Source organism: Dermacentor albipictus, chromosome 7, assembly GCF_038994185.2.
Source record: "Dermacentor albipictus isolate Rhodes 1998 colony chromosome 7, USDA_Dalb.pri_finalv2, whole genome shotgun sequence".
NCBI lineage: Eukaryota > Metazoa > Arthropoda > Arachnida > Ixodida > Ixodidae > Dermacentor > Dermacentor albipictus.
Window position 1 is genome coordinate 45,589,663 of NC_091827.1, and position 25,065 is coordinate 45,614,727.

The 25,065-nt window shown below is 49.9% G+C and overlaps 2 protein-coding genes across 4 annotated transcripts in view; one reads left to right on the plus strand and one right to left on the minus strand.

Moving 5' to 3' along the window:
- Positions 1-18,989, minus strand: part of LOC139047959 (BTB/POZ domain-containing protein 6-B-like) — a 34,709-nt gene extending 15,720 nt beyond the window's left edge. The window contains exons 1-3 of one of the 2 annotated variants that reach the window (XM_070522168.1): positions 18,844-18,989; positions 14,176-14,234; positions 13,599-13,816 (exon numbers count right to left, since the gene is read on the minus strand). In XM_070522168.1, coding sequence (XP_070378269.1) covers positions 13,599-13,816; positions 14,176-14,181 — 224 coding nt within the window. In that variant the 5' untranslated portion in view covers positions 14,182-14,234; positions 18,844-18,989. Of the gene's footprint in view, positions 1-13,598; positions 13,817-14,175; positions 14,239-18,843 lie in introns of both variants that reach the window. The other variant, XM_070522167.1, reaches the window with a different exon arrangement.
- Positions 18,990-19,147: 158 nt separating this feature from the next.
- Positions 19,148-25,065, plus strand: part of LOC139047961 (BTB/POZ domain-containing protein 6-like) — a 190,520-nt gene continuing 184,602 nt past the window's right edge. For both annotated transcript variants that reach the window (XM_070522174.1, XM_070522173.1), the window contains exon 1: positions 19,148-19,458. In XM_070522174.1, coding sequence (XP_070378275.1) covers positions 19,448-19,458 — 11 coding nt within the window. In that variant the 5' untranslated portion in view covers positions 19,148-19,447. The remainder of the gene's footprint in view (positions 19,459-25,065) is intronic.

A 25,065-nucleotide genomic window follows, 5' to 3' on the forward strand; every position in this document is an offset into this window, starting at 1 on the left:
CTCAAAAGAGATCTGAGATTGACGTGGCAGAGGATTTCTCATTCCATCGCCTTCAAGCAGCTGTCCGCCACCACGTGATCGTCGGATGGATCTACCATTCTCAACCCACGAACTTAAGGCAGCATTAGTTTTGTGTAGCCGCACATCAGCGCCAGGACCTGATGGAATTTCCTGCCGAGCTCTGTGTCACCTGGGGGAGCGAGCGTGAGGTGCTGTCCTTGAGGTGTACAATGAGTCTTGGAGAGATGGCACGCTACCAGCAACCTGCAAGACAAGTCGCTTTGTTCCACTGCTGAAGCCTGGCAAGTCGCCGTTGGGACTCTAATCATATCGCACGATCGCTTTGGCGAGCTTGTAGGCAAAGTAATGGAGCGGATGGTCCTAGGACTCCTGGAGTGGTACTTGGAATACCAGAACACCTACCCAGATGCCATGGCGGGCTTCCGACACGGTCGATCATCGATCGATAACGTCGTCGACCTGGTCACCTAGATTCAACATGAGAAATGCCGTCAGCGTCTCTGCGCGAAAAAAATAGTGGGGCGCCGACTGGTGCGGACGTGCAAACATCGGCTCCCGATATCATCAATGATTTCACGAGGTTATTCACGCTAAATCGAAGTGAATTGTGTACCAACGAAAGCAGCAAGTTACACGGATTCCGTGGATACCGGATTTATTTCGGTGGGTGGATTCTTTCTCAACATTTTCTGCATTCGAATTCTCAACCTCGTCGTTCAAAGGCGGGTAGGCCTAGGCCTAACACCGCAAGTCAGTCATTGCCGCCATGGAAATCGTCCCCGGTGAGACGATATCGCCGGAAGATGCGAATGACCCGGGCTGGATTGCGGCATATAACCGCAAATCACGCAAGGTAAAGGCCAGTCAACCACAAGGAGCAAGTTCAAGTACTCGTGGCAGACGAAGGGACGGTGAGCGCACCGCCGGACCGAACAGCGCATACCAGCGCCTCGTCGCTACCTCGAGACTCCCTCAGCTACCGAGGGACACGTTCCGTATAATCGTGAGACCGCGAGACGGTCTTAACGTGGCCAAATCTACACCAGTGCAGGTTGAGCAAGCTCTGGCAATGGCGGCAGCCCTGGCTCCTCAAGACCTCACGGAAGACTCCATCTGCCCCAACGTAACTCAGAATATCTTCATCATCTGCACCCCCAGCGAACGTAATGCAAGAGCATACGCCACGGTGCAACAAATTCGCATGAAAGATACTACGTATCGGGTCGCAGTATACCCGGCGCCACCCGATGATACCTGCAAAGGCGTAGTCCGAGGCATTGACCTCGAGCTCAACGACTCCCAACTCCGAGAACTGATCGTCACGAAACGCAACCCCAACGCCTTGGAGGTGAAGAGAATCAAGAACACCACAGCCGTGACAATCCTTTTCCAAGGAATGCAAGTACCAAATTACATCTACTGCGGAGCAAGCATTGTTCGATGCACACTCTTTCGCAGACACACAGAAGTTTGCTACAACTGTGGCAACATCGGTCACCGCGCGGATGTCTGCCCTAACCCCAGTACGACGTGGTGCCGGAAGTGTGGCATCAAAACTCCAGCGGAGGATCACCAGTGTTCCCCTCACTGCACCCTGTGCGGCGGACCGCACCCCACCGCCGACAAGGACTGCAAGCGCAAGTTTCAGGTCCCTTACATCGTTCGACAGAGACGCCGCCGCAGACGCAACCGACGCGGCCGTAGCCGCTCCCAAGGACCAAGCGGCGCCAGTCACAGGGACTCGGCCGCCACCTCGGGTATTCCCGTAGCGACCACAAGGAGTCGCTCGGTCACGCCGACACCCGAGCGCCGCAGCGCCCTACGCAGCAGCCGCTCCCGCTCCAGGGGACGACGCAGCAGCCGGTCCTGCTCCAGGGGGCGCCCTACATCCGGCCCCACGGAACTGACGTGGGCCGACCGAGTACGAGGGAGACATCACCAGCAGCAGCAACGAGACGTTTCATCTACCAGACAGGTAACGCGGTCTTCATTGCCCGAGCATGAGAGCGAGATAGTCACAGCCCTACGACAGGAACTAGCGGGTCTCCGGGCCACCATACAAGTGCTTACAGCGCAGCTTAATGACGCAAAACAGGAGATTCAAAACCTTAAAGCTCCCAAACAAGCACCACCCCAGGAGACAAACGTAAAAGTTAGCACAGCCAAACGCAAGCCCCCTCCGCTCCCAGAGACGGAAGAAGAGAGTAATGCACCGCAAGACACCCTAGGCGAAATTCTGCGCCTCACGCGAGAGAACCTAGAAAGTATTCGTATCCTAACGAGTCGTGTAGAGGTGGTCGAAAATAAAGTCGCCATAAAAATTAAAAACAAAGCTAGTCAGCCACAACAGATGGACACGACGACGCACCCCTCGTCACCAATAAATCCCCCGCAAAACCATCATGGCTAACACGACACGGGACACCTTAGAAATTTGGCAGTGGAATTGCGCTAGCTACGCGAAACGCAAATCCTCGCTGCAACAGTACCTCAAAATTCAACCCAAAAAGCCGCACGTAATACTATTACAAGAAACCCTATGTGAAACCCTCACGCTCTCAGGGTACAGCCCCGTCTCCCAAAAAGGAGGGGACGCCAGGAGAGGCATCGCCACGCTCGTTAATAGAAAATTCGCGCATATCGTGCATAACGTCCTTCCGAAAAACAGTCGCATCGAGGCGATCCTAATCGAGCTCGTACCTAACCGACTCCTAAAACAAAGCATTTTTGTACTAAACGTCTACAGCTCCCCCGCGCACTACAAACAATCTTTCCACGCGATCCTTATTAAAGCCACATCATTGGCACGAAACTCACCGCTCATTATCGCAGGGGACTTCAACGCCCCCCACCCGTCGTGGGGTTATCCCACAATCAAGCCTAGCGGCAACAACCTCTCGCGCGCGATCGACGACCTGTCCCTCACCCTGGTGACGGACCACAGGTTCCCCACCAGATTGGGTACGTCGACACAACGCGATACTACGCCGGACCTCACGCTACTCCGAAATGTAGCAAACTACACATGGACGAATACGCAAGAGAACCTGGGCAGCGATCACTTCGTCATACGCACAGAAATACCAAACACGGCGGCCCCACCCCGGTCTTTCACCCTTACAGACTGGGATAGCTTCCGCCAGTTACGGAAGGAAGACACGAACACGTACGATTCCTTCGCAGAGCTCCTGTCTGCGATAAAGGGCGACGTAGCTAGAGCCACGAAAACCATACAAACGGAATTGGAGGTCCCAAGGGTTGACCCTCACCTCGCACACTTACTCGAGGCCAAGGCCTCGATACTTGCGCGATGGCGAAAACAACGTCTCAACAGACGCCTGCGCAAACGCATCGCGATACTCAACCGAGATATCGAACAATACTGTACGGAGCTCACAAGACTCCAATGGCAGGAACTATGTTCGGCGGTCGACGGCCGCATGCGGACCGGAGGTAAGTGGAACCTCCTGAAACGCATGTTAGACGACAGCCAAACAAAGGACAATCACAGCCACGCGCTAGACCGACTTTTACACTTACATAAAGCGAAAGGGGGAACAGAAGAGTCCTTCCTGGCAGAAATCGCCAAACGTTACCTTCCATTAGGCGACGCTCACCCCAACGATTACCCGAGCATAAAGTGCGACACCACTCCCGAACTAGACGCTGCCTTCACGGAAGCAGAAGTTCGAGAGGTGCTACACAACCTCAACAGCAGATCGGCCTCAGGACCCGACGGGGTAACCAACCGAATGTTACGTAACTTAGACGACCAGGCCATTACACTACTCCTTAAAGACATCAACCACGTGTGGGAAACAGGAGAGGTACCAACGCAATGGCGCACGGCCACGGTGGTCCTTATCCCAAAACCCGGCAAATCACTTAACCTCGACAATTTACGCCCTATCTCTCTTACCTCATGCGTGGGTAAAGTAGCCGAGCACGTCATTCAAAACCGAGTGTCACGCTACATTGAGGAACACGAACTCCTCCCACACAACATGGTAGGGTTTCGACCCCACCTTTCCACGCAAGATGTCATGTTGCTCCTAAAAAGACAGGTCTTTGACGTTAAAACAAGAGACGTTCGAGGCATCCTCGCCCTCGATATCACGAGAGCATTCGACACCGTCTCGCACCGCTTCATATTGGAGTCTGTGGCAGGCCTCGGCCTCGGCCAGAGATTTCAGGAGTACGTGCGCTCCTTCTTAAAAGACAGAGAAGCCCGACTGCGAGTCTCACAACTTAAGTCGGACTGCTACACGCTGGGTTCCGTCGGAACACCGCAAGGCTCAGTCATCTCTCCATTACTCTTTAACATAGTGATGAAGGGACTCGCAGACAAACTACGAGACATCCCGAACGTAAATTTCGCTCTATACGCAGATGACATCACCATCTGGAGCCCGGGAGGCTCCCTGGCAGACATGGAGCAGGCATTACAGTCTGCCCTAGATGCCACGGAGGAGTACCTACTAGAGACAGGAATGAAGCTATCTTCCAAGAAATCGGAACTCTTACTATATCGCAAGTCTTGCCAAGGAGTCCGATACCTAACTCCTCTAGACGAACTTCCGATCGCACTACATACAAGAGACGGCCAACAGATTCCGCGAGTCGACCACATTCGCATTCTTGGGCTTCTAATCGAAGCCACCGGATGCCACGCACACTCGATCAAACACTTAACCGCCAAAACCGAAAATATGATCAGACTCATCCACAGAGTCTCAGGGCGCAGGAAGGGTCTCTGCGAAGATAACCTACTGCGCGTATACCACGCGTTCCTTATGAGCCATATTAATTACGTCGCCTCTGCCCACAACTGGACGAAAACAGAAAAGACGAAACTAAACACACTCATGCGCAAGAGCATCAAACAGGTCTTGGGCATTCCACAAAGAGCAGGTACAGCAAAGGTTGATCAGCTAGGCATGCACAACAACATCGACGAAGTGATCGAGGCTCAGACTATGGCGCAAATACTCCGCCTATCCTCGTCCAAAGCCGGTAGACTAATTTTAAGCGAAGCTAATGTCTCCCCATCTCCCTATCTCGAGCACGCTGTTACCCTACCGAGTGAAATTAGAGACAACTACAAAGTCTCACCGTTTCCCAGAAACGTCCACCCACTATACAACGTGGGTAGGCGTCGGGCCCGCGCCCGCGCGATTCTCGACCGCACAGACGCGGATCGTGAAGCCACCGCATTTGTTGACGCGGCCCAGTACGGCAATACATCAACTATCGCGATAGCAGTTGTGGACGGCAACGGAACGTTACGGTCATCGGCATCGGTTAAATCGACCACTAGCGCTAAAGCCGAACAGATAGCCGTAGCCATCGCCATGGCAGACCCCACATTTACCCATGTCCTCACGGATTCGCGTGCTGCAATTCGGGCTTACGAAAGCGGCAATGTACCGAAAGAGGTAGCGCATATATTACTAGCGAGCTCAAACGAGTGCAAACGGTGCCTCTCCTGGTTCCCCGCTCACATGGGGAAGGACATCCACCCGCAAAAACCCAACCTCAATGAAACGGCCCATGACCGTGCGCGAGAACTTGCCCGCCGCGACGGTCCCACGGCCTCCGAGGGGCTGGACATTCAGTTTAATGACCCGCTACTCACATATCAAGAAATCACCTCACACTATCGAAAAGGCAGAATGAAATACCCGCTCCCGCACGCCAAACTCGAGCGCGCGCAGGCGGCCGCGTTTCGAATGCTGCAAACGGCCTCGTATCCGTCACGAGGCCTATTAAGCCACTACAATTCAGAAATTCCGGCACATTGCCCAGACTGCCCAGAACCCTACTGCTCACTCTCGCACATGCTTTGGCAATGTACCGCGTTACCAGAGGGCCCTCTCTCCAGTGAGCGCGAATGGGAAGAAGCCCTCAAAAGCCCGGACCTCAAACTGCAATTCAAGGCCGTCCAGAGGGCCCAAGAACTGGCGGAGCGTCACCACGTTCCCGTCCCGACTTGGGCGTCGCCTACGGTTTCGGCCCAAGGAGCTCGCCGCGTGCGATCTCCAACGGCTTAGACCCCTCAGGACCTCAATAAAGTTCTTGACTGACTGACTGACGTCTCTGCGCTTCTTTATTCCTCGACGTTAAAGGGGCGTATTGTTAGATACGGGGCCGTTTCCTGAGCCTACTTCGAGTTCCCCAGACCACATCGAATCGCACCACAGGTAATTAAGGAGCGCAGAAACACGGATGCCACATTCCTGAGGCACGACACGTGCAAACAAGTTGGCGGACCCCACTTCGTGTGCAGCCGGTGGTGCTATTCACTGCTTGGCTCTTCCCGAAAGTAAGGGGAAGGGACTCTTCCGTCCTGCACTGTTGCGGGTAAAGTGGGTCCCGAAGAAAGACGGTTGTAATGGGCCGTGACAACCTGGCGGCATCGCCCCCTACCCTCTACGGGGACGGCGCATTGCAAGTCAGCAAGGCAAGACCGCAGGGGGACCAAGGAGCGACTCTCTTCACCGGGTGTGACTCCATCACACGGGCGCCTACCATTGGCCGAAAATGACAACACCCGAGCGGGCTCGCCGACTGGTCGAAAATGGCGTCACCTGAGCGGGCTCTGCCATTGGCCGAACGTTACGTGTCTTATCGAGACCGAAGGGTTTAAAAGACGAAGACCGTGAGCAGCAGCACAGATTCCTAGAGCATTCCTTGATTCGTCTCTTTCGAACTTCTTGCGACGGGCCGCAGCGTCCGAGTTGCTGCCGGCCCGTAATGACTGTACGACTGTTAATTGACTCTCACTGTACATAATGTAAATAAACCTCCCAAGTGTTTCTTCCCGAAGTCCTCCTCAGCTCCTACAACTGGTGGCAGCGGTGGGATCGCCTCTAAATGCATCAACTGGTGGCAGCGCTACGGATCAACCTTCGTCGAGAGAAATCCTTAGGTACCCGGAACAGCGAAAAAGAGCCTTCGTCCAGGGAACCCTGAGGAACCGGGAACAGCGGATCAATGAACCAGATGGCAGGGTGCTGCAACCGTAAATGAGCGCGTGGTTTTTTTCCTTTTGATTCGCCAGACTCAAATGTTGTGTGTTCATTTTGATAGTTCTGGGAATCGGGAATTTGTTGCATTGTGTGTTTGCACAAATTAATTAAGGAAGGCAGTTCTAACCAACAGTCGGGGCAGCTGCCATGGATCTTAGAAGGTTGACGAGGTTAGACTTGTTGGTGTGCGACGATTTGGGAGTTGAGGCGGACGAACAGATGAAAACGCCAGCTATCATAAAGGCGATTCAAGATTGTGGCACTGATGATGAAAGCATTGAGCTTGCTTGGGAGGTGATACAAGAACCACGGGAGCGTGAGCGTCGTGAACGTAAGAGTGAGCGTAAGCGTCAAGAACGCGAGAATGAACGTGAACGTGAGTATCACGAACGTAAGCAAAAGCACGAGAAAGAGATAGCAGCATTGGAAAAACAGATACAATATTTTCAGCAGTTAAAGGAACAAAGACAACGCCTATCTGAAACTTCTGTAGGCAGAACAGAGCAAAAGAATGAGAATGTATCTAGCAGATTTTCGCCAAAAGCCGACGAAAAACGTATTGCCTGTGAGATTGGCTGCACATTGATTGGTGACTGCTAACGATGCCTTAGTGGACACATAGGCCGTTAAAGGCCGCAGTGAGAGGGACGAGGTGCTGTGCCGACAGAGCACTGTAGAGACAGCTAGGCCAGCTGTGAATAAATTGGCACAGTTACCGCGCGTGTGCGTCGCTTGTAATGTTGGCGAGGTTGCTAGCGAAGAAAAGGGCACTGCTGACCCGACAGACGCGAGCACCCATGTCGAGTCAGATCTGCGTGCCGAAGTGATGTGCCAGCTGGACGATGCAGTTGAGGGTAATTCTCAGGATTGCGAACTGCGTAGTTCAAGAGAATACAACTGCATTGTTCAGGGATCGGTGCAGCTCTCTAGATAGTCTAGATAGCCTAGATAGGGATGATTCACTTATTAATCATTCGGCCTGTGCTCGTGAGACAGCGATCGATACCGACGGGCTGTGTGCCGATGCACAGCGTGAGCTGAACAATGCAGTAGAGGGCAGTTCGCAAGAGTGCGAGTTGCATAACTCGAGTAAAGCCTGCTGCATTGTTCAGGAGTCGGTTGAGCTGTCCGCCAGTCGAGGCAGGGAGAGTGTTGATTTAAATGTAAATCACTCAGACTGTGCGGGTAAGAGACCGATCCGGGCCGACGAAATGTGTAACGGCCAGCACGAGACGCCAGAAGGCGACATAAAAGGGAATTCCAAGAGAAAGCGCCGCAGAAAGAAGCGCCCTAAAGATAGGAATGCGGTGACTAATGTAGCGCCGCCAAAGACGGCGAGAGACCCAAAAGGGCAGGGCGCGAGGAGAAGAAAGGTGCGGTCGTCACTGACGATGTTGACGCATCCTAAACGTTCGAGCCACAGGTCGAAGGGGGACCGAGAAGCATGTCCTGCACGGACGCTGACAAAGGGCACGGGACAGTTAAATTCCTCGTCGTTCCGTAGTGCTTTTCGAAGCTCAGCGTGCTGTACGAAGAAGCGCAAGGTGGCAAGACGAGACCAGGTGGGGAGTAGCGACGCGGTCAATCGAGGTCATGATGAAAGCGGGGCGCCAGGACGCAAATTGGCAGGGGACTGTAACGTCTCGGGGGAGCTGATAGTGAGTAAGCCCTTTTGTTGTTCCTCCTTAGCCAGATTAGCTTTCGGACTGCGACCCCCTCGAGTACGGCTCAAAGTATGAGTCAGTCGTAAGCATTTGGAAAAGGAGGCCAAGAGCGCTTCCGTAGAAATGAAGTGTTTGGTTTTATTTTTTGAGCACTCGGATAATTTTCGCGATTTAAGTTTCTTTCAATATTGTCACAGTAGGTAACCGGTGTAACCGGTAGTCGGTGTAAGGTATGAGCTCTGTTTATGTATTGTCTGAGAAGCTCGAGATTTAAAAGACGCGTTTTTTGTAAACATGTAGTATCGCGAGGTGTTCATTATTTGTTGCTACAACAATAGCACTCTGGTCTTGTCGGCATTCGGGGAGAAATGGATAGCTGTTTGAAAGGTGGTTGGAACTGCTTTGTCAAAATTGGGGAAATAAAAGATCAGGGTTCATTTTGACTCAGTAATAGCCTGGCGAGTCAGGGATGAAGAACCTGCGCTTAAGCGTGGTGCAGCGCTGTGTTGTTTTGTTTGTTTGTTTGACGTATGTTCACCAGGGCCCAGGATCCCGAAGTTCGTCAAACGAAACTCGACACCAGTACCCTGCAGGTCCTTTCAGCGTTCCTCATGGCCAGCGAATTGAGTTCACCGGCCATTCCAAACTTCCGGGGCGAGGACGAGCTGTTAGATACGGGGCCGTTTCCTGAGCCTACTTCGAGTTCCCCAGACCACATCGAATCGCACCACAGCTAATTAAGGAGCGCAGAAACACTGATGCCACATTCCTGAGGCACGGCACGTGCAAACAAGTTGGCGGACCCCACTTCGTGTGCAGCCGGTGGAGCTAATCACTGCTTGGCTCTTCCCGAAAGTGAGGGGAAGGGACTCTTCCGTCCTGGCACTGTTGCGGGTAAAGTGGGTCCCGAAGAAAGACGGTTATAATGCGCCGTGACAACCTGGCGGCATCGCCCCCTACCCTCTACGGGGACGGCACTTTGCAAGTCAGCAAGGCAAGACCGCACGGGGACCAAGGAGCGACTCTCTTCGCCGGGTGTGACTCCATCGCACGGGCGCCTACCATTGGCCGAAAATGACGACGCCCGAGCGGGCTCGCCGATTGGCCGAAAATGGCGTCACCTAAGCGGGCTTTCCCATTGGCCGAACGTTACGTGTCTTATCGAGACCGAAGGGCTTAAAAGACGAAGACCGGGAGCAGCAGCAGAGATTCCTAGAGCATTCCTAGACCATTCCTTGATTCGTCTCTTTCGAACTTCTTGCGACGGGCCGCAGCGTCCGAGTTGCTGCCGGCCCGTAATGACTGTACGACTGTTAATTGACTCTCACTGTACATAATGTAAATAAACCTCTCAAGTGTTTCTTCCCGAAGTCCTCCTCAACTCCTACAGTATGACAACGTTACGCATGAAGCCATCCTCTCTGCTCTCGCAGAGGTAGGAGTGGGTGGTCGGATGTTTCAATGGATACGGAGCTATCTATCCATGCGATCCTTTTTTTGTAAGCACCGAGGGAGGCCATACTTGTCTACATTATAGCTACCACGGCGTCCCCCAGGGCGGTGTACTTAGCCCTGTTTTATTTAATCTAACACTAATTGCTTTCCTTGAGCACCTGCCAGCCATAGTCAGACTATCGATGTACGCGGATGACATCTGCATATGGACATCTGCAGTAACACGCCTACAGTTGCGAGCGAGAATTCAGAGAGCCGCCACACAAACTGCTATCTACCTCCGTAATAGAGGCCTGGAAATTTCCTCCGAGAAATCCGCGCTAGTGCCATTTACGCGCAAAGCCACGGCAAACTACAGTGTAATGATAAATGGCCAAATAATACGACGGGTCCGATCGTACAAGTTTCTAGGTGTCATAACCGACAAGGACTTGTCATGGAGCCCACATGTATCATACGTGAAAAAACGGTTGACAGACCATCTGCCACGTGTTCCAGTTTTTCACTGCCAAGACCGGGGGAATGTCGCCAAGTGCCATGTTGCAACTGTACAGGGTGCTTTTTCTAGGATTTCTGCGATACAGCTTGCCAGCAATAAACAACACAGGTAAAACGAATCTACGCACAATACAAAGTCTTCAGGGTCAAGTGCTCCGGATCTGTCTAGGCCTGCCTCAAGAGTGGTTCAACAGTGGCTACGATAGCAGTCGCTAGAGACCACTTTGCCAAGACCCACATTGAAATTGAAGTACTCAGGACCCATATAAGGCATCTAGCCAGGACTCCTCTTCATCATTTAGCCTCTTTACCAGTGGACAGACCAAACACATCTTTCAGCCAAACGATAACCGCATATGATGAATCATTGCCAGCTTGTTTCACTCCGCCTGCGAGACCTTTGATCCCTCCATGTTGCCTCACTCAGCCAAAAATTAACCTTGCAATAGCTGGTATCTCGAAAAGAGCTGATCTATCATCACCAGCCCTTAGACAGCTCACGCTACTACATTTGTACGAGTACTACCGTGACTCTACGCATATTTACACTGATGGATCTGTCCTTCCAAGCAGCTCCGCAGCGGCAATCGTCATACCAGCGAAAGCTACAACAATCAAATTTAAGACGACCCACGCGACAACATCGACGGCAGCAGAGCTCGCAGCGCTATTTACTGCCCTTCATCACATTGGTGATGAACCGCCACACAAGTGGACAATATTCTGCGATTGGAAGGCGTCACTACAGTCTCTACTGTCACCTTTACGACGCGGACCGCACGAACAACTAATATTGCATATTACAGAGACGTTACACCATATAAATGATGCAGGCCACGAAATAACCTTCCAGTGGCTTCCAAGTCACTGCGGGATTATCGGCAATGAACGGGCGGATCACGCTGCCCGCTCAGCCCATACTGAGGAGCGCCACGTCCCAATTCCTCTTTCTAGAACAGACGCAGCACGAAAGCTCCGCCTACTTGCTCGGCAGTGCACCGCGTCGCAATGGAATGAGCCACATTTAAGATATACGCGACTGTACTCACTTGATCCCACACTAAGTCTTCGAGCGCCATCACAGCTCCGCCGTAGAGACGCCACCCTTTTATATCGACTTTGGTTGGGTGTCGCCTTTACCAAAGTCTGTGCATTCCGCATAGGGATGACCGACACCCCAACCTGTGACCACTGCGGCCATGAAGAATCAGTTGGCCATGTTTTGTGCGCCTGCCCGCAGTACAGTCCACAGAGGGCAAACCTTCGCCCCGAACTTGACCAATTGGATGACCAACCGCTATCCGAAAAAAGAATTCTCCAACATCGAAAGGACCTACCGTCACAGCAGAAGCCCGTGCAAGCGCTATTGCGCTTTATGCGATCTACCGCTCTGTGTAAACGACTTTAACTGGAACGCCTTTTGTGTGTGTGTGTCTCCATGTGTGCGTGTTTCTCTTTTTTCCTTTTTTAGCGTTTTCTTCTCTGTCATCTTTCTAAATACTATCCTCCATCCCCAGTGTAGGGTAGCAAACCGGAGACTCATATCTGGTTAACCGCCCTGCCTTTCCTCTTCATTCTCTCTCTCTCTTCTGCAGTTGCGGATTTTCACATAACATACTCACACGTAAAAGTATAAATCATTACTATTACGTTTTGATTCAATCCTTATTTTCAAGTCATACAACATTTATTAGTACAGTGGAATCCGGGAAAAATCACATTCGCTTAAAAGAAATGCGAGACAAACGGAACGATGATAAGAACTTGCCGCCAACAGGCACGAACAGAACTTCAACTGAAACGGCTATACCTAACTAATTCGCGTATGCAACAAAAGTTCGACAAACATGCCGAATGGGGATGACATAAATAGGAACGAAAACTCAATCCATCAGTAAGTTGCGGGAAATTTCCTTGTAATTAACGATGTCGAAGTGGAAAAGGCGGTTCCATCATGAGGACTTCGCTATAGGCAAGTAAAGATCCCCGATGAGCCAGGGAGCATTAGGGAGTCGGTCAATCCGTGCAGTTGGGTTGCCATTACTGCTTCGTTTACTCCATTCCGTTCATTACGTGAAACTTTTCCCAGACATTACAACTACTATGCTCACAAGCTCCACCAAATGTGAACACTGTGTCATGTAGGCATCTCTTGACACTATGGGAAACGCGAAAAGCGGCCGTATGACACTCCGAAACACTTGAATGAGTAATTTTTGTATCAGGCTGTAATTTACTTAATCAAACTGAACATTTATCGTAAGTCATGGACAGCATGCTGCCTAGTTCAACGAAATATAAGTTCAACGCATAGTTCACCGAGGGCACCGGAAAAACTAATTACAGGCCTCGTATAACGCATGTAAATTTGGAGAATGCTAGTGCTAATTGTTTACAATGCACGAAATCGCTCTACAAGTATCAATGCTTCGGTGCATGTCACCAATATACTGCCGCCATTTTGTCCAAATCTGAGACTCCAGCCGTCTTTGGTGCTTACAGGGCAGTGAGGAAACTGTATAACGCCCGTTAAAAGGCCGACAACGAAACTTCAGCAATTTTCATTTATCTCCGAAACAACGCACACACCAAGTTTGCCCGCATTATCACCCGTAACATTTCCCCTACTTCCTGAATAAAGCTCTCGACAGATTAGATTTTTTGTAGAATACCGTCCAAACACACATGATGTATTTCAGTGCTTTGAGTCACACGGAAGCTTCGCTGTCAAAAAAAAAAATAATGCACTATTTTACAACAATCAGAAATGAGATAGCCGGTACACTGGAGCGCTCGGTAAAGGCCTCGCCTATTCGTCGCAAACAATGCACGCGGATCTTAGCTGGGTCGGGTCCGTGCGACATTCGAAAATGCATAGTAGGGTAATGCCTGTGACGACGGCTCATCAACACGGCTGCAAAAATATACTCACTTGAGAAGGCCGTAGAATCCATCAGGGTGGAGGTCCGTGATAACCACGGTGTCTTTTTCGGCAAGCTGACCGTAGAACATGGCTTCGAAAACTTCGCTACTCAAGGCCAGTAATTGCTTATGAGCCTTGAAGGTCTTCGAGATGTCGAATTTTTCCGGCTTCACGACGAACTCCACATCGGCGTGATCGCCGCTTTGCAGGAATTTCTCCAAGTTCAACTGCAAAACGACGTCGGCACTTTCAGAAGCGTCTCTAAACAATTCATCGGAATTGGCCGCCAAGCAAGTTGATCTCACTGTAAAGTTTCCGTCTGCATAAACAAAACGCTCCACGAGGCGTGTAAGCTATGCGTGTTGTGGTTCACTGAAAGCCGAAGCACCGCAGACGTGCAAGGGTAGCGACAGTGCTGGCAGCAACATTGTCAGTTTAAAAGTGGGGCTCCAAATAAACGCATGCAGCCGTATGTGGTGCCGATGCGGCAGTCTCAGAGATTTAGAACGCTACAACGCTCTTTCTTGCGAAAGGGACTAGCGTTAAGCACATAGGAATTCTGTAAATAAAGAAAGCAAACACTCACAGGCATTGTCCTCCCCGTCGTCGGCTGTCACTCGATCTAACGGAGAGCGAAGGTCCAGCCTGTCTGCGATAGGAAGTCGCCACCGTAAGACGGGCGTCTTAACATAATATTAAGCCGGTCACCATTCACGAACACAGTTTTGATATGACGTTCCATTCGTTCACAGGGCGACATACACAGCAGCTACAAAGACGCTACACGCACATCCTGGAGACGACTGCATATGGTACAGCAATTTGCACTGCCAGCGAATGGGGAGCACTAAATGCCGCGGGCCCATTGTGTAGATACACATCTAAGGAGTTTCCGGGCAACGACGACGTCTTTTGTCATCAGACCTAACAGCGGTAAATAGGACAGCCAACAAATGCAATAACGACTAAACATTGCTTTTTCTCTTCAAAGTCGAATGATACTAAACAAAAACCGATTTGCCATGCTTTTGTTTTCCGCATTTGCTTAGTTCCTTAAGGAAACGGAAGTTAGCGTCCCTTCTTTCTATGGCAAGAAAGTCAACAACGACGCTTGGAACTGAGCCTGACCTTAAGGGCCCCTCACAAGGTCTGGCCATTTTGAGCTGACAAGCGCAGAGCAAACATTGCGTGATAACGATCGTGTCTGCAAAGTATTACATCGCTACGCGCCGCGGAAATATTTGAAATTTCAAACCGAACGCCGCTTTTTTGTTTTCCTCGCGGCGTCGCGCTCCAAGCCAGATGGTAACGTAGTCGTGCCCATGCGCCTACGTAGTCGTGTCCGCAGTGTGACGTCACTGGTGGTGACACGTGACTTGGAGAATTATTCAAGACATATGTTATTTGTACGATTCGTACCTTGAATTGACGAACTGAACTTGAGAGAAATACTAAACCACACAAACGGAATGTCTGCGTGCTTTTTGTTTTACTTCGCACCGAAGCAAGAGATATGTACAGTGCTCACGGAATGAAACGCGACAGCGAGCATTTGGTAGAACCCTCCATATGTGCAGAGAACTCGAGAGTACGACGTCATGTCGCTACGAATCTGGTCGACTCGGACTTCGATCTAAGTGTAGGCACCAAAATTACGTCGATGTGACACGAACTGCAGCCGGTGGAAACGAAAACATGGGCATTAATTAGCCCTAAATTGAGGCGTTTCATTCCGTGAGCACTGTACTTCCGCTTCGTCTGCTTGTTCCCACTGTCGTGCTGTCCCGTGTGCAGATACCGCAACTATGCCATTTTCTACCGTGTTCCGGAGCGTGATCATGTTCTGTGATCCGCTTGTTCTGCCTCAGTATTAGTGTACCACTGAATTATGCCGCTAGTCGTGTTTCCTTGTGCACAGCGCACAAAATCGTGCGCTATGCGAACGAGACAACAGCTAGCGCGCGACGCAGTCGGCGGAAGTGCGCAGCGTCGAAAAAGAAAGCGAGGAGAAAAAAATGAAGGCGGGGCCCGTGACGTGTTCGTCCCGCGATCCTCGAGGTCCGGTATGGGAGAACTCAGGGAACGAATTTCACTTGGGTCGGCTGGACGGGGCGAGTGGAGAGAGCGTGTTGCTTGGCAGTGGAGCCCGCCTGCTCAAAATCATGGGTTCGCGGCAGTCAAATATATCTGTGTAGGCTATTATTCAGGCAATTTGAAATTTTTTTTTGCGGGAGAACGCTCCCTAGGGGACACGTAACAACTTGCAGAGTATACCCAAAATTTGCTTTGGACCTGGTGAGGGGCCCTTTAAGACACATCTGTACACACCTTGTACTGATGCTAAAATGGAACTGAAAAAACTTCGTGCGACGACCTCTAAGATTCAAGAACTACGAGAGGCTTCCTTTTCTAGACCCAAAGATATGCGTTTCTTGTAGAAAACGCTTACGCAAGCACATCAAAGCGCAATGCATAGAGACCGCATTGCGATGCGAAGAAACAGGTCATTCAATGGCACTGCCCCTAACCACTGTTTCAGATTTATTATTAATCACGATAAATCTCTCACAACAAACACAAAGACGTCTGCCCCAGTGTTGCTGCACGTACTAATATTTCAGTAGGCGTACTGATGTTCGTAGATTCTTTTGTGATTAAGCGATAAAGCTTCACAGTCTAGAATTTTTTTTTACTACTCCTTCTACTTTATAGGAAATGTAATGCTTTTTCAACAGATGACTGCCAAAGAGCGATCAACCTTTAATAAATACAAGCAATATGTTCCTTAATATTCACATCTGAGATTAAAGATAGTACAAAAATTCAAGTACTGGGTGTCATCCGAGTTCATTCTAAAACAGTTCGGAACGTTCGACCATGGCGTAGCTATGAAAGTTACGGTGTCTGAAATTCCCTGTGCGTCGTCTGTGTTTTCCGAACATTTATCCTGCAAAGACACTTCGGAGGTCATTGTATGTATCACGGCTTCGCGTATAGAGCAGCATGGAACTATCAATTAGCACTAGGTCTGCGCCGGCAAGAAGTTCGTTTGCAGGAACTTCTTCGAGGAACCTTAAGATTCTATACCTACTTTTAAACAATAATTCTACTGAGCCCACTACTATTGATGACATGTGGCAACGTTTATTTGCGCGAAGGCGCACTCTATTTTCCGGCGAAGCACGAGCCAACGTGGCGCGTTCCATTCCTTCGCAGCGCATCCATCAAACGACATATAAACATGTTCCTCCGATTCGGAGAGTAGAACGAGCTGAAGGAAAGTTTGGCAACTTGGCATCATAGGTGATGCTGACTGTACTACTTGTTTCTTCGGCAAACAGTGCATGGCGAGAATGGGAGGCCCAAAGAGACAAGCAAGCAAACAAACAAAACGAGGAAGAGAGAACGCTAAAATAAAATGAAAATAGAGGTCGGAACGTGCTATCCGCTTAAGTCCCAGTTAGCACATCGTGCGTGAAAACACCCACAATTTGGAAGCAAGTAATAAAACATCGTAAAAAGGTACGCAAGAATGACAATACACCGCCCTCACTTGCAGTTCGCATGCTGTGCAGCAAGGATAGCATACGGTACAATACAGGGCTGCACCACAAGTTGTAACACATTCGCGGGCATTTTAGGCACGCAACGCTGGAGCTTTACACTTTAGCACAGGAATATTTGTCCAAAACGTGGTTCATGCACGTTGAACAGATTACATCGCTCTAGCAATTCTCCGTATATCCTGACGCATCTGGAAATTATTTTACGGACTTAATTGCACGTTTTTGCGGTTCGCTTGTTGAACGGGGCCTAAATACTTGTTCTCCTAAAGGCCGCCCTTGGTTAACGCTTATTTAGGACGGTATACTAGGGATCGAGAGCGCACCTGCACGCACACACGGAAACGGAGCTACACTTCCATGCAAAAGTTATGTCTAACAGTGCTGCCCTTCAGGCTCATATTCCCCCAAGCTTTTAAGTAAAAAGACACAAGCCTCGTCTTCTATTACTGGCAAAGACAATCGCAGAGGCCTACCATAGCCACGACTACGTTAAAGAAATGTTGAAATTTAACGTGCCTTAAACAGCAAGGCATTTATCAAAGCAGCATAGCGGGTTGACAGAATAGTGGTGAGCTGCGGGTTAATTTAGCTAACCTGCGGTTTTTGCTCGAGTGCACCCAAAGCGCAGTGCTTGAGCTTACGATTTTTTTAATTTAAAAAAAATTAAGTTCTCAAGACTAGTCGCTTCAGCCGGACATCGAAACCGCGATCTCGAGCTCAACAGCAGAACCCCATAGCGTCTGACCCATCGCCGTGCTACCCTCACTCTACATAACACATACAATCTGCTACACCTAATACGATAACAATATGCACATCACGAACTGAAGAGTTTCTAGAAAGACACAAAAGCACTCAACCACGAGCAATAAACCTACAACGTATTACGTGTATCGCTGGAAATGCTTAACCTGCTCAAGTTGAACTTCGTAGCTGGGCAGAACGTATGAGACTATGCTGCACGGTTGCACTGGTAAGGTGACATACACAAATACACTGACACGAAGACAACGGTCGAACACGCAGAGTCAGTCGCAAAAGTTTACGGGAAATGTCATTTGTGAGAAAGTTGAACTTTTACAAACCCTGGGAGCACACATGGTTTTGATTTTAAACTCATACACTACACAGCGATCCATTAAAACAAAAGCGTCATGCCCTACCAAACCAGACATTAACACAGGCCGTGAAACCCTTGTCCCGTAGACTTTCGTGCCCGGCTGTACCTCGCGCTACGTGTTTTCGTGTGTCAGTGAGTGTTGGCTGCCGTGCGCCACTTTCGCAGTGCAACCTTACACAATGCATTGACGTCATATATCAACTGGCCCCCGTAAATGCACTTCTGGAAGAAGTTATACTATAGCGAAATCCACGGTCTAGAAATGTGGGGCCAAGGTGAAGAGCTGTGGCTAAAATAAGCAGGACGGCAGGAGTGATGAGAAGGGCACAAACTTATACTTGCGTCCACGCCATCCGGGTATGCACGGTGGAAACTACAAAGCAAAACCCACGCAAACCAAAGCGATGCACGAAAGTCCACGTGAGAAAACGGTACTTTGCGCTGCACAGCTAACGGAGCTCACCGGAACACAGCTCAAGGGTCGGGAACACATACAAAAAATTTAACAGCTGTGGGGTGAATACGCCGATGAGCATGACTCATGAGAATGGCAGAAACTTATACTTACGTGCACCTCGAACGCGTACTCAGGCTGCCAGCGATACGACAACACCAAGACGATGCACGAATGCCCACACGAGAAAACGATACCATGCGCTGGGAAGCCGACCTACCTCACTGATACACAGCTCTCTACTAGACGCGCACACAGAGGCACACGCACAATCAGACGGGAGCACGGACCAATAGATTTTTATCGGCGAGGAGGAACGTAGCCTCGAACCAGCGCGCCGGGCCACTCTCCTCCTCGCACTGATATATGCGGATTCCTCCCAGCGGCAGCTGGGCAAGGCAGCAGTTTATTGGCGAATTAGTGCGATTCTAACGAGGTGTGCCTAGCATTTTTGCGATTTCATATGTCTCAAGGTCGACGGTATACCACTCTGCTGTATTCTGCTGCAAAAATCACTTTCGGAAGCAAGGCTGAAGTGCATCTCCAGCCGCGGCGACTTCGTGGACACCGCCGCTGCGATAACAGTGACGCGTCCGCTGTGTATCGCCAGCATAAACAGAAAGAACTTGATGCCATCGCGCGTATGTTCGGAGGGTTTTGTTACCAGTGTGCGCTCGACAACGAACTCGGAACTGGGTACCCATGATCAGACTGGGATATGAAAGAAAGGTGCGTATTCGAGTCGGTCAACTATTGCGAATGAAGTTAACTATTTCTTCGTGCACGCACATTCAACTTATTCTGTTCAAACGTGTTCTTAGGCTATCATGCTTGGCAAGCAACGTTCTGGCGGAAGTTGACCGAAGTCATGTTATGAAAACAGCACACGCCGAATAAGAAATGAAGGTGCGTTCTTTTCCATTCTGTAACCAAAGCCATGCCCACCTTGAGCCAGCCGGCCCTATAGTTCACACGGGCTCTACGGTGCTTCCGAATCTCACCGCCGGGCTGTCGACCCCGCTCATCGCGCGCTGTATTATTGCACAAAATAAAGTTGCTGTTGCAAAGAGTAGTTTTTCGTTTTTCAACTCTCTCGAGTAGGCGATGTGCCCTTGCACGTACAAGCACTACTCGAAACTTAAAAGAGTGCGCATAATCTTTCAACGTGTCGCGTGAGAGTGATCGTGACATATTGTCAGCTACCATAATCAGCTCATTTTATCCATGTTAACAGCCCTTTCAGTCGATTTATTTTACAGTTCCTTATTTTGTAAACCTTGATGTCCGGGGGCCTGACAAACACTGTTTAGAAAGTCTTGCCGTGAAAATTATAGAGGCACGAAAGCTAGCAAAACGTTATTCCTCGGAGCTTCGCAGTTACCTGGATTGGGCTAAGCTCGTGCGGCACACCGCATGACACATGGGGCACCTCTGATTGTTGTCCCCTGAGTGATACCTCAATAGAGTTCAAGGCTAGGTATACAATGTTAAGCTACTTGTGTACGTTACCTATCGACAATGTTCAGACTTGGCTCCTATTTTGATCGCGGGCAGAGCTGCGGGGGCGCCTCTATGTCCATTGCGATATTATATTACGGCTATATCGAAGCTAAGAGCTTAGTGGCAACATGCTAAGGTGTTTCCCAATCCAAACAACTTGTTGACACCTTTCAGCAAAGCTCGAAAACTCGCCACTCGTCGTCAACAACACGTTCGCCATGCTCCCTCGAGCGCATACGAGCTTGGCGGCGGACGATAGATGGCGCTGTGATCGCAAAATACCGGCGCTCTCAATAAAACGGTCTATAGGATTACACCGTTACACTAAGTTCGCAAGCACTTGCAAGAGTATGACGCGGAATGGCGGGACTGTCAGCCTCCTATGCGCCAAAGCACGCCGCCCATTTATATCTTGAGATAAGGAAGCGCAGAGTGTACTGGAGGAGCGACAAAGCGTGGTGGTCGCTGGCAGGGGTTAGGGCAGTGAGGGCGTACGCGATGAAGTTCGGGGCGCTGTCTGCGGTTCACGCTGTGAGCGAGACGACTTGAAAAAAAAGTAGATTCGACGCGATTACACTAAATGTGCGGCAAAGCTCGGGTGTACGAGAGCACCCGAACAGATGCCGCGGGGGGAAAGGGAGGGGGGATGGTGAACGGTTCGCACGCATTTGCCTTATTTCCTAATGATCCAGTTAATATCTTACGTACTTTGGCCTTGGCCTCGGCCGCCGCCGATAACGCCAGCGTCACTGATGATAACGAATGAACAATAAATGGATATTACGAGACACCACTCCTGGCATACAAGGACGGCGAGGAATTTTCGCTAGTATCTGTCACAGGTTATTTCGCTGAACGTAGTATCATGTTTTGCCTTCACCTGTCTGCGGCGGTTCTGCTGAGAAACCGGGTTCCATTACGTGCTGCGGTGGCTGCCTTCCGATGAGGGCGGACTGAGAAAACCTACATGTACCCAGCTTTGAGTGCACGTTCAAAAACTACAGGCTGCCAACATTAACCATGTGCCTCCACAGAGGTGCTTTTTGTAGCCCACCTTGTTGCTTCGAGGATTCAAGCTGCGCCAGTCGTTAGCCTTGAAGCGTAGGTCACGTGTCTTTCGCACGTGGACGGCTTTCTTGTGTGCAGGCCTATACGTGCATACCGCGTTTGTCTGTTTCCAATCCCGAAACCACTGCTATTCTGGTATATACTTACGCTCCAATTGCAAGAAAGGCGGTTGTCTTTCTTGCGTTGCTTAGTGGCCATGGTGTTGGGCTGCCGAGCACGAAGTCGCGGGATCGAATCCCAGCCACGGCGGCCGCATTTCGAAAACACACGGGTGTTTAGATTTAGGCGCACGTTAAAGAACCCCACGAGGTCCGAATTTCAGGGGTCCCTCCACTACGATGTGCCTCGATATTCAGATTCTGGTTTCGGAATGTAAAATCCCATAACTTAATTTTTACGTTGAGAGCAAGTGCTGTTGGCCGCCGTTTGAGATCCAACTTCCCTGAATAGTTGTGTAAGCAGTAATTTCATACTAATGCAGTAATTTCTACTGATACTAAATTTTGCGGATCTGACGTATGGCTGGCCGCACGAAGCGGTCGCTGTGAGTGAAGCGCCAAGCAGACGTTGCGTGACGCCGTCCACAAACATGTGCACTGCACCGAAATTGAACATTTTAGTAGAGTCTAAAAACAAAACTGGTACAGGCATGTCCCAGTGCGCGCCATTGGCGTCTTAAGCAATGTGACGCGCATGGGCGTAAAAAGCGGGTTTTGCGACCCTTGCTACCTACCACCTGGCCAATCACAGCGTAGTACGCGCGCCACTCGGGTTCCTTGCAACACCACCAGATGGCCCACGCCTCCACGCATTAGCTGCTGCATGGTAACGAGGAAGTAAACGCTTCTTGCTGATAGAATGCATTCGCATTGCGCTATACCTAGATATGCGCGTGCTGCCTCTGAAACCATGACGCGTTCAAAGCGCCCGCCGTACTCGCCATTAGTTAGCAACTCCGCTTAACAAACGGATCGGTATAATTTGTGCACGCTTGCGTGCGTGCGTGCGCGTAGCAGTGCTTCGACACAAACCTTCGCTGTAGATAGATTTCAACTCGTTGGGTCTCCCGCATTTTCTTTTTTCAAAACTACAAAGCGACACTGTACGTCCAGTAACAGTAAATAAGATTAACGTAGTATACCCTACCAGAACAAGAACCACTCATTCGACGAAGCGGGCATGACGTCATGCATTTTCCTGCGTAATGGCGGTTAATCACAAGTTTTCAAATGTGGCGATGGTTATTTCCTGATTACTTTATGATAGAGCGTAATCCCCCATCAACAACCGTAATGTCACGGGCTGCTTCTGCGAAAACTCCGACGCCTTTCCTTGTCTTTCCTGGCTTGTCATGCCTCCACTGCCGGTCAGGTTGATTCCAGTTCTAAGGGCGAAAAGGTCAGAATTACGTTGCGTCCTGAGCCCTTACAGTGTTTTAGAAGTTCGTGGATATACCTGCAACCGAGTCCCGGCGTTGTAAATAGGGCTGACAGTCTCTCGCTAATAAATCAGTTCGCGAATCATTATTATATCACCTTATTATGATGCCTTTAATACGTTTCGTTGACAAGTGGCTTGGTATTCATTGTGTCCTAATACAAAGCCTCGAACTACGGTTCTCGTGCAGGACGTAACGGCAGGAACGCCTCCTAAGAAGCAACGCTAGCCGTAGAAAAGCGTTCTTGTTAAATTGTTCAGTGCGATCTGAGGCATTCCGGTGTTTTTCTAAATTTTCGAGGTGTAGGATCTTATTTTACTGAAAACTAAAATTTTGAAAACTCATTTTGGGTATTCCATTGACAAAGAAAACGGTCTTTTTTGTCGTATGTGGCCATGCGCTGATGCCAGCGCAGGCACAACGTTGAAGTCTCAGTTTTGCCGTGGGCCGTATGTTGTGCAGCCATGTTCTGCATCGTAAGCAATGAAATGTGAAGCATAAGCATGCAACCAATGTTTAAAACTTTCCCATGTTTCCTGCTCAGACTTTATATCTTTCGGTAGATGTACACAAAATTGTAATATTTTTTTATTTATAGAACCGCAAACACGATGCTTTAGTTATTCTATATTTGGCACTTTCTACAAATAAGGATTGATGGCATAAATAAAAAACGTTACGCCCCACAGCTTGTAGAATTCAAGCTTTTCTTCTCGTGAGGTAAGCCTTACGAAATCCGGGGTGGTGTGTCCTGCATAAAAAGACTCCTCCGTTCCCATATATTCGGACAAAGGAGCTTTTGAGGTGAAGCATTCTCTTAACCCTTGCAATTGATTCGGTATTTGCAGGTTCGCCAGGCCAAGTGATCTCTGATACGTGGTCTTCTGAAACGAAGCAGACTAAAAATGCTTGTTTCGTTTACCTTTTGTTGCTGCAGTCCTCGTGCTAACTATGTTTTATTGCAATATCAATTATGCGGCCGTTCGAGACGTGCATCTGCCGTCGTCGTCGCCGTGCTGTCAAGCTATGGACGACGGTTTGCCGCACGTGAATTAAGGTTTAGAAGGTCTCTTCAGAGAGGCGACAGATGGGCAGTGTGTTTGCTTGCAAAAGAAGCGACTGGTTCCAAGTGGACGCACCGTCATGATCTGCTCGTATGCCTCTTGCCTTCGGCTGACGGCACGAGTGCTGTGTGCAAAAAACAGGGGCCGTATAACGTAAAAGTATTCCGTGAAGATTTTATTCCAAACCCTTGATGTCGAATTTACGCAATCGCCGACGCAAGCATTGGGCGGTGACCCGCAGGCTTGTTTGAACAGCCCAATAAAACGCCTCTCCTGGTTCGTACGAGCATTGCTACGGGGGAAGCCCGTTGACCTCCCCGTGGGAGCGATGACGGCCGAGTGACAGCGCTTTATTTCCCGCTGCCATCCCGTCCAGGTAGGGAGGCGAGGGACACGGAGCTCTCGGAAGCGCCACGTGCTGGAACGGCTTAAAGGGACCCTGAAACGCTTTTGGCGATTTTCTACAAACGTACTGAGTCGTTAGCCTAGGTCCTTCTGATAATTAATTGGCACATCTAAGTGCTCCGCGTAAAGCATGTAATTTATTAGAAGGCTTTAAAACTGCACATAGCTGCCGATCGCAGCACACTGCTCGGCGGAATTTTAAGCCGCCCCTACCCATATGACCGAAATCACCCATATGACGTCAGTGGGGCGAGCTACCCGATTGGCTGACCAGGGCGCGTGATCGATAATTTTTCCAACTTTATTGTAAATAAATGATCTTCGTAATAGTTGGAATGTTAGTTAAGTTGTTTTTGTAAAAAGAAAGTAAGGTAAAGAGTGCACAAGAACAATTTTTCAGTACACTTAGGCACTTCCGGCACACAGCAAGTGTTGTCTCCTTGTGTTACAACGAACTCCATTTTGACGAGAGCTCTGCGGTCAGAGTTGGTCTCAGTCTTTTCGCGAGCACTATGATTCGACTTTGTTGCCTTGTGGACTGCAAACATAGCGACTGGCAATATGTCAAGCTGCGACATCGTGTCCTTCTGCAAGGCAGCGTACGAGCGAACTGGCTGCTGCGCATCGGACTGCCGCTATCCGATCGGCGCCAGGATTTGCGCGTTTGTGGCCGTCACTTTACACCGGAAGATTACTAACGCAATAGTGCTTCGCGAGTCCGGTATTAGGGCAAACGTAAGCGCAAGGGGACAGGGTCTGGCCCCTTGACTGTGCCGTAACGGGATGAGCCATGAGATGAGCAGAAGGGAAAATGTGAATGGTCTGCATGGTGCAGCCACCTGGTGGCACAGAGCTTAACCA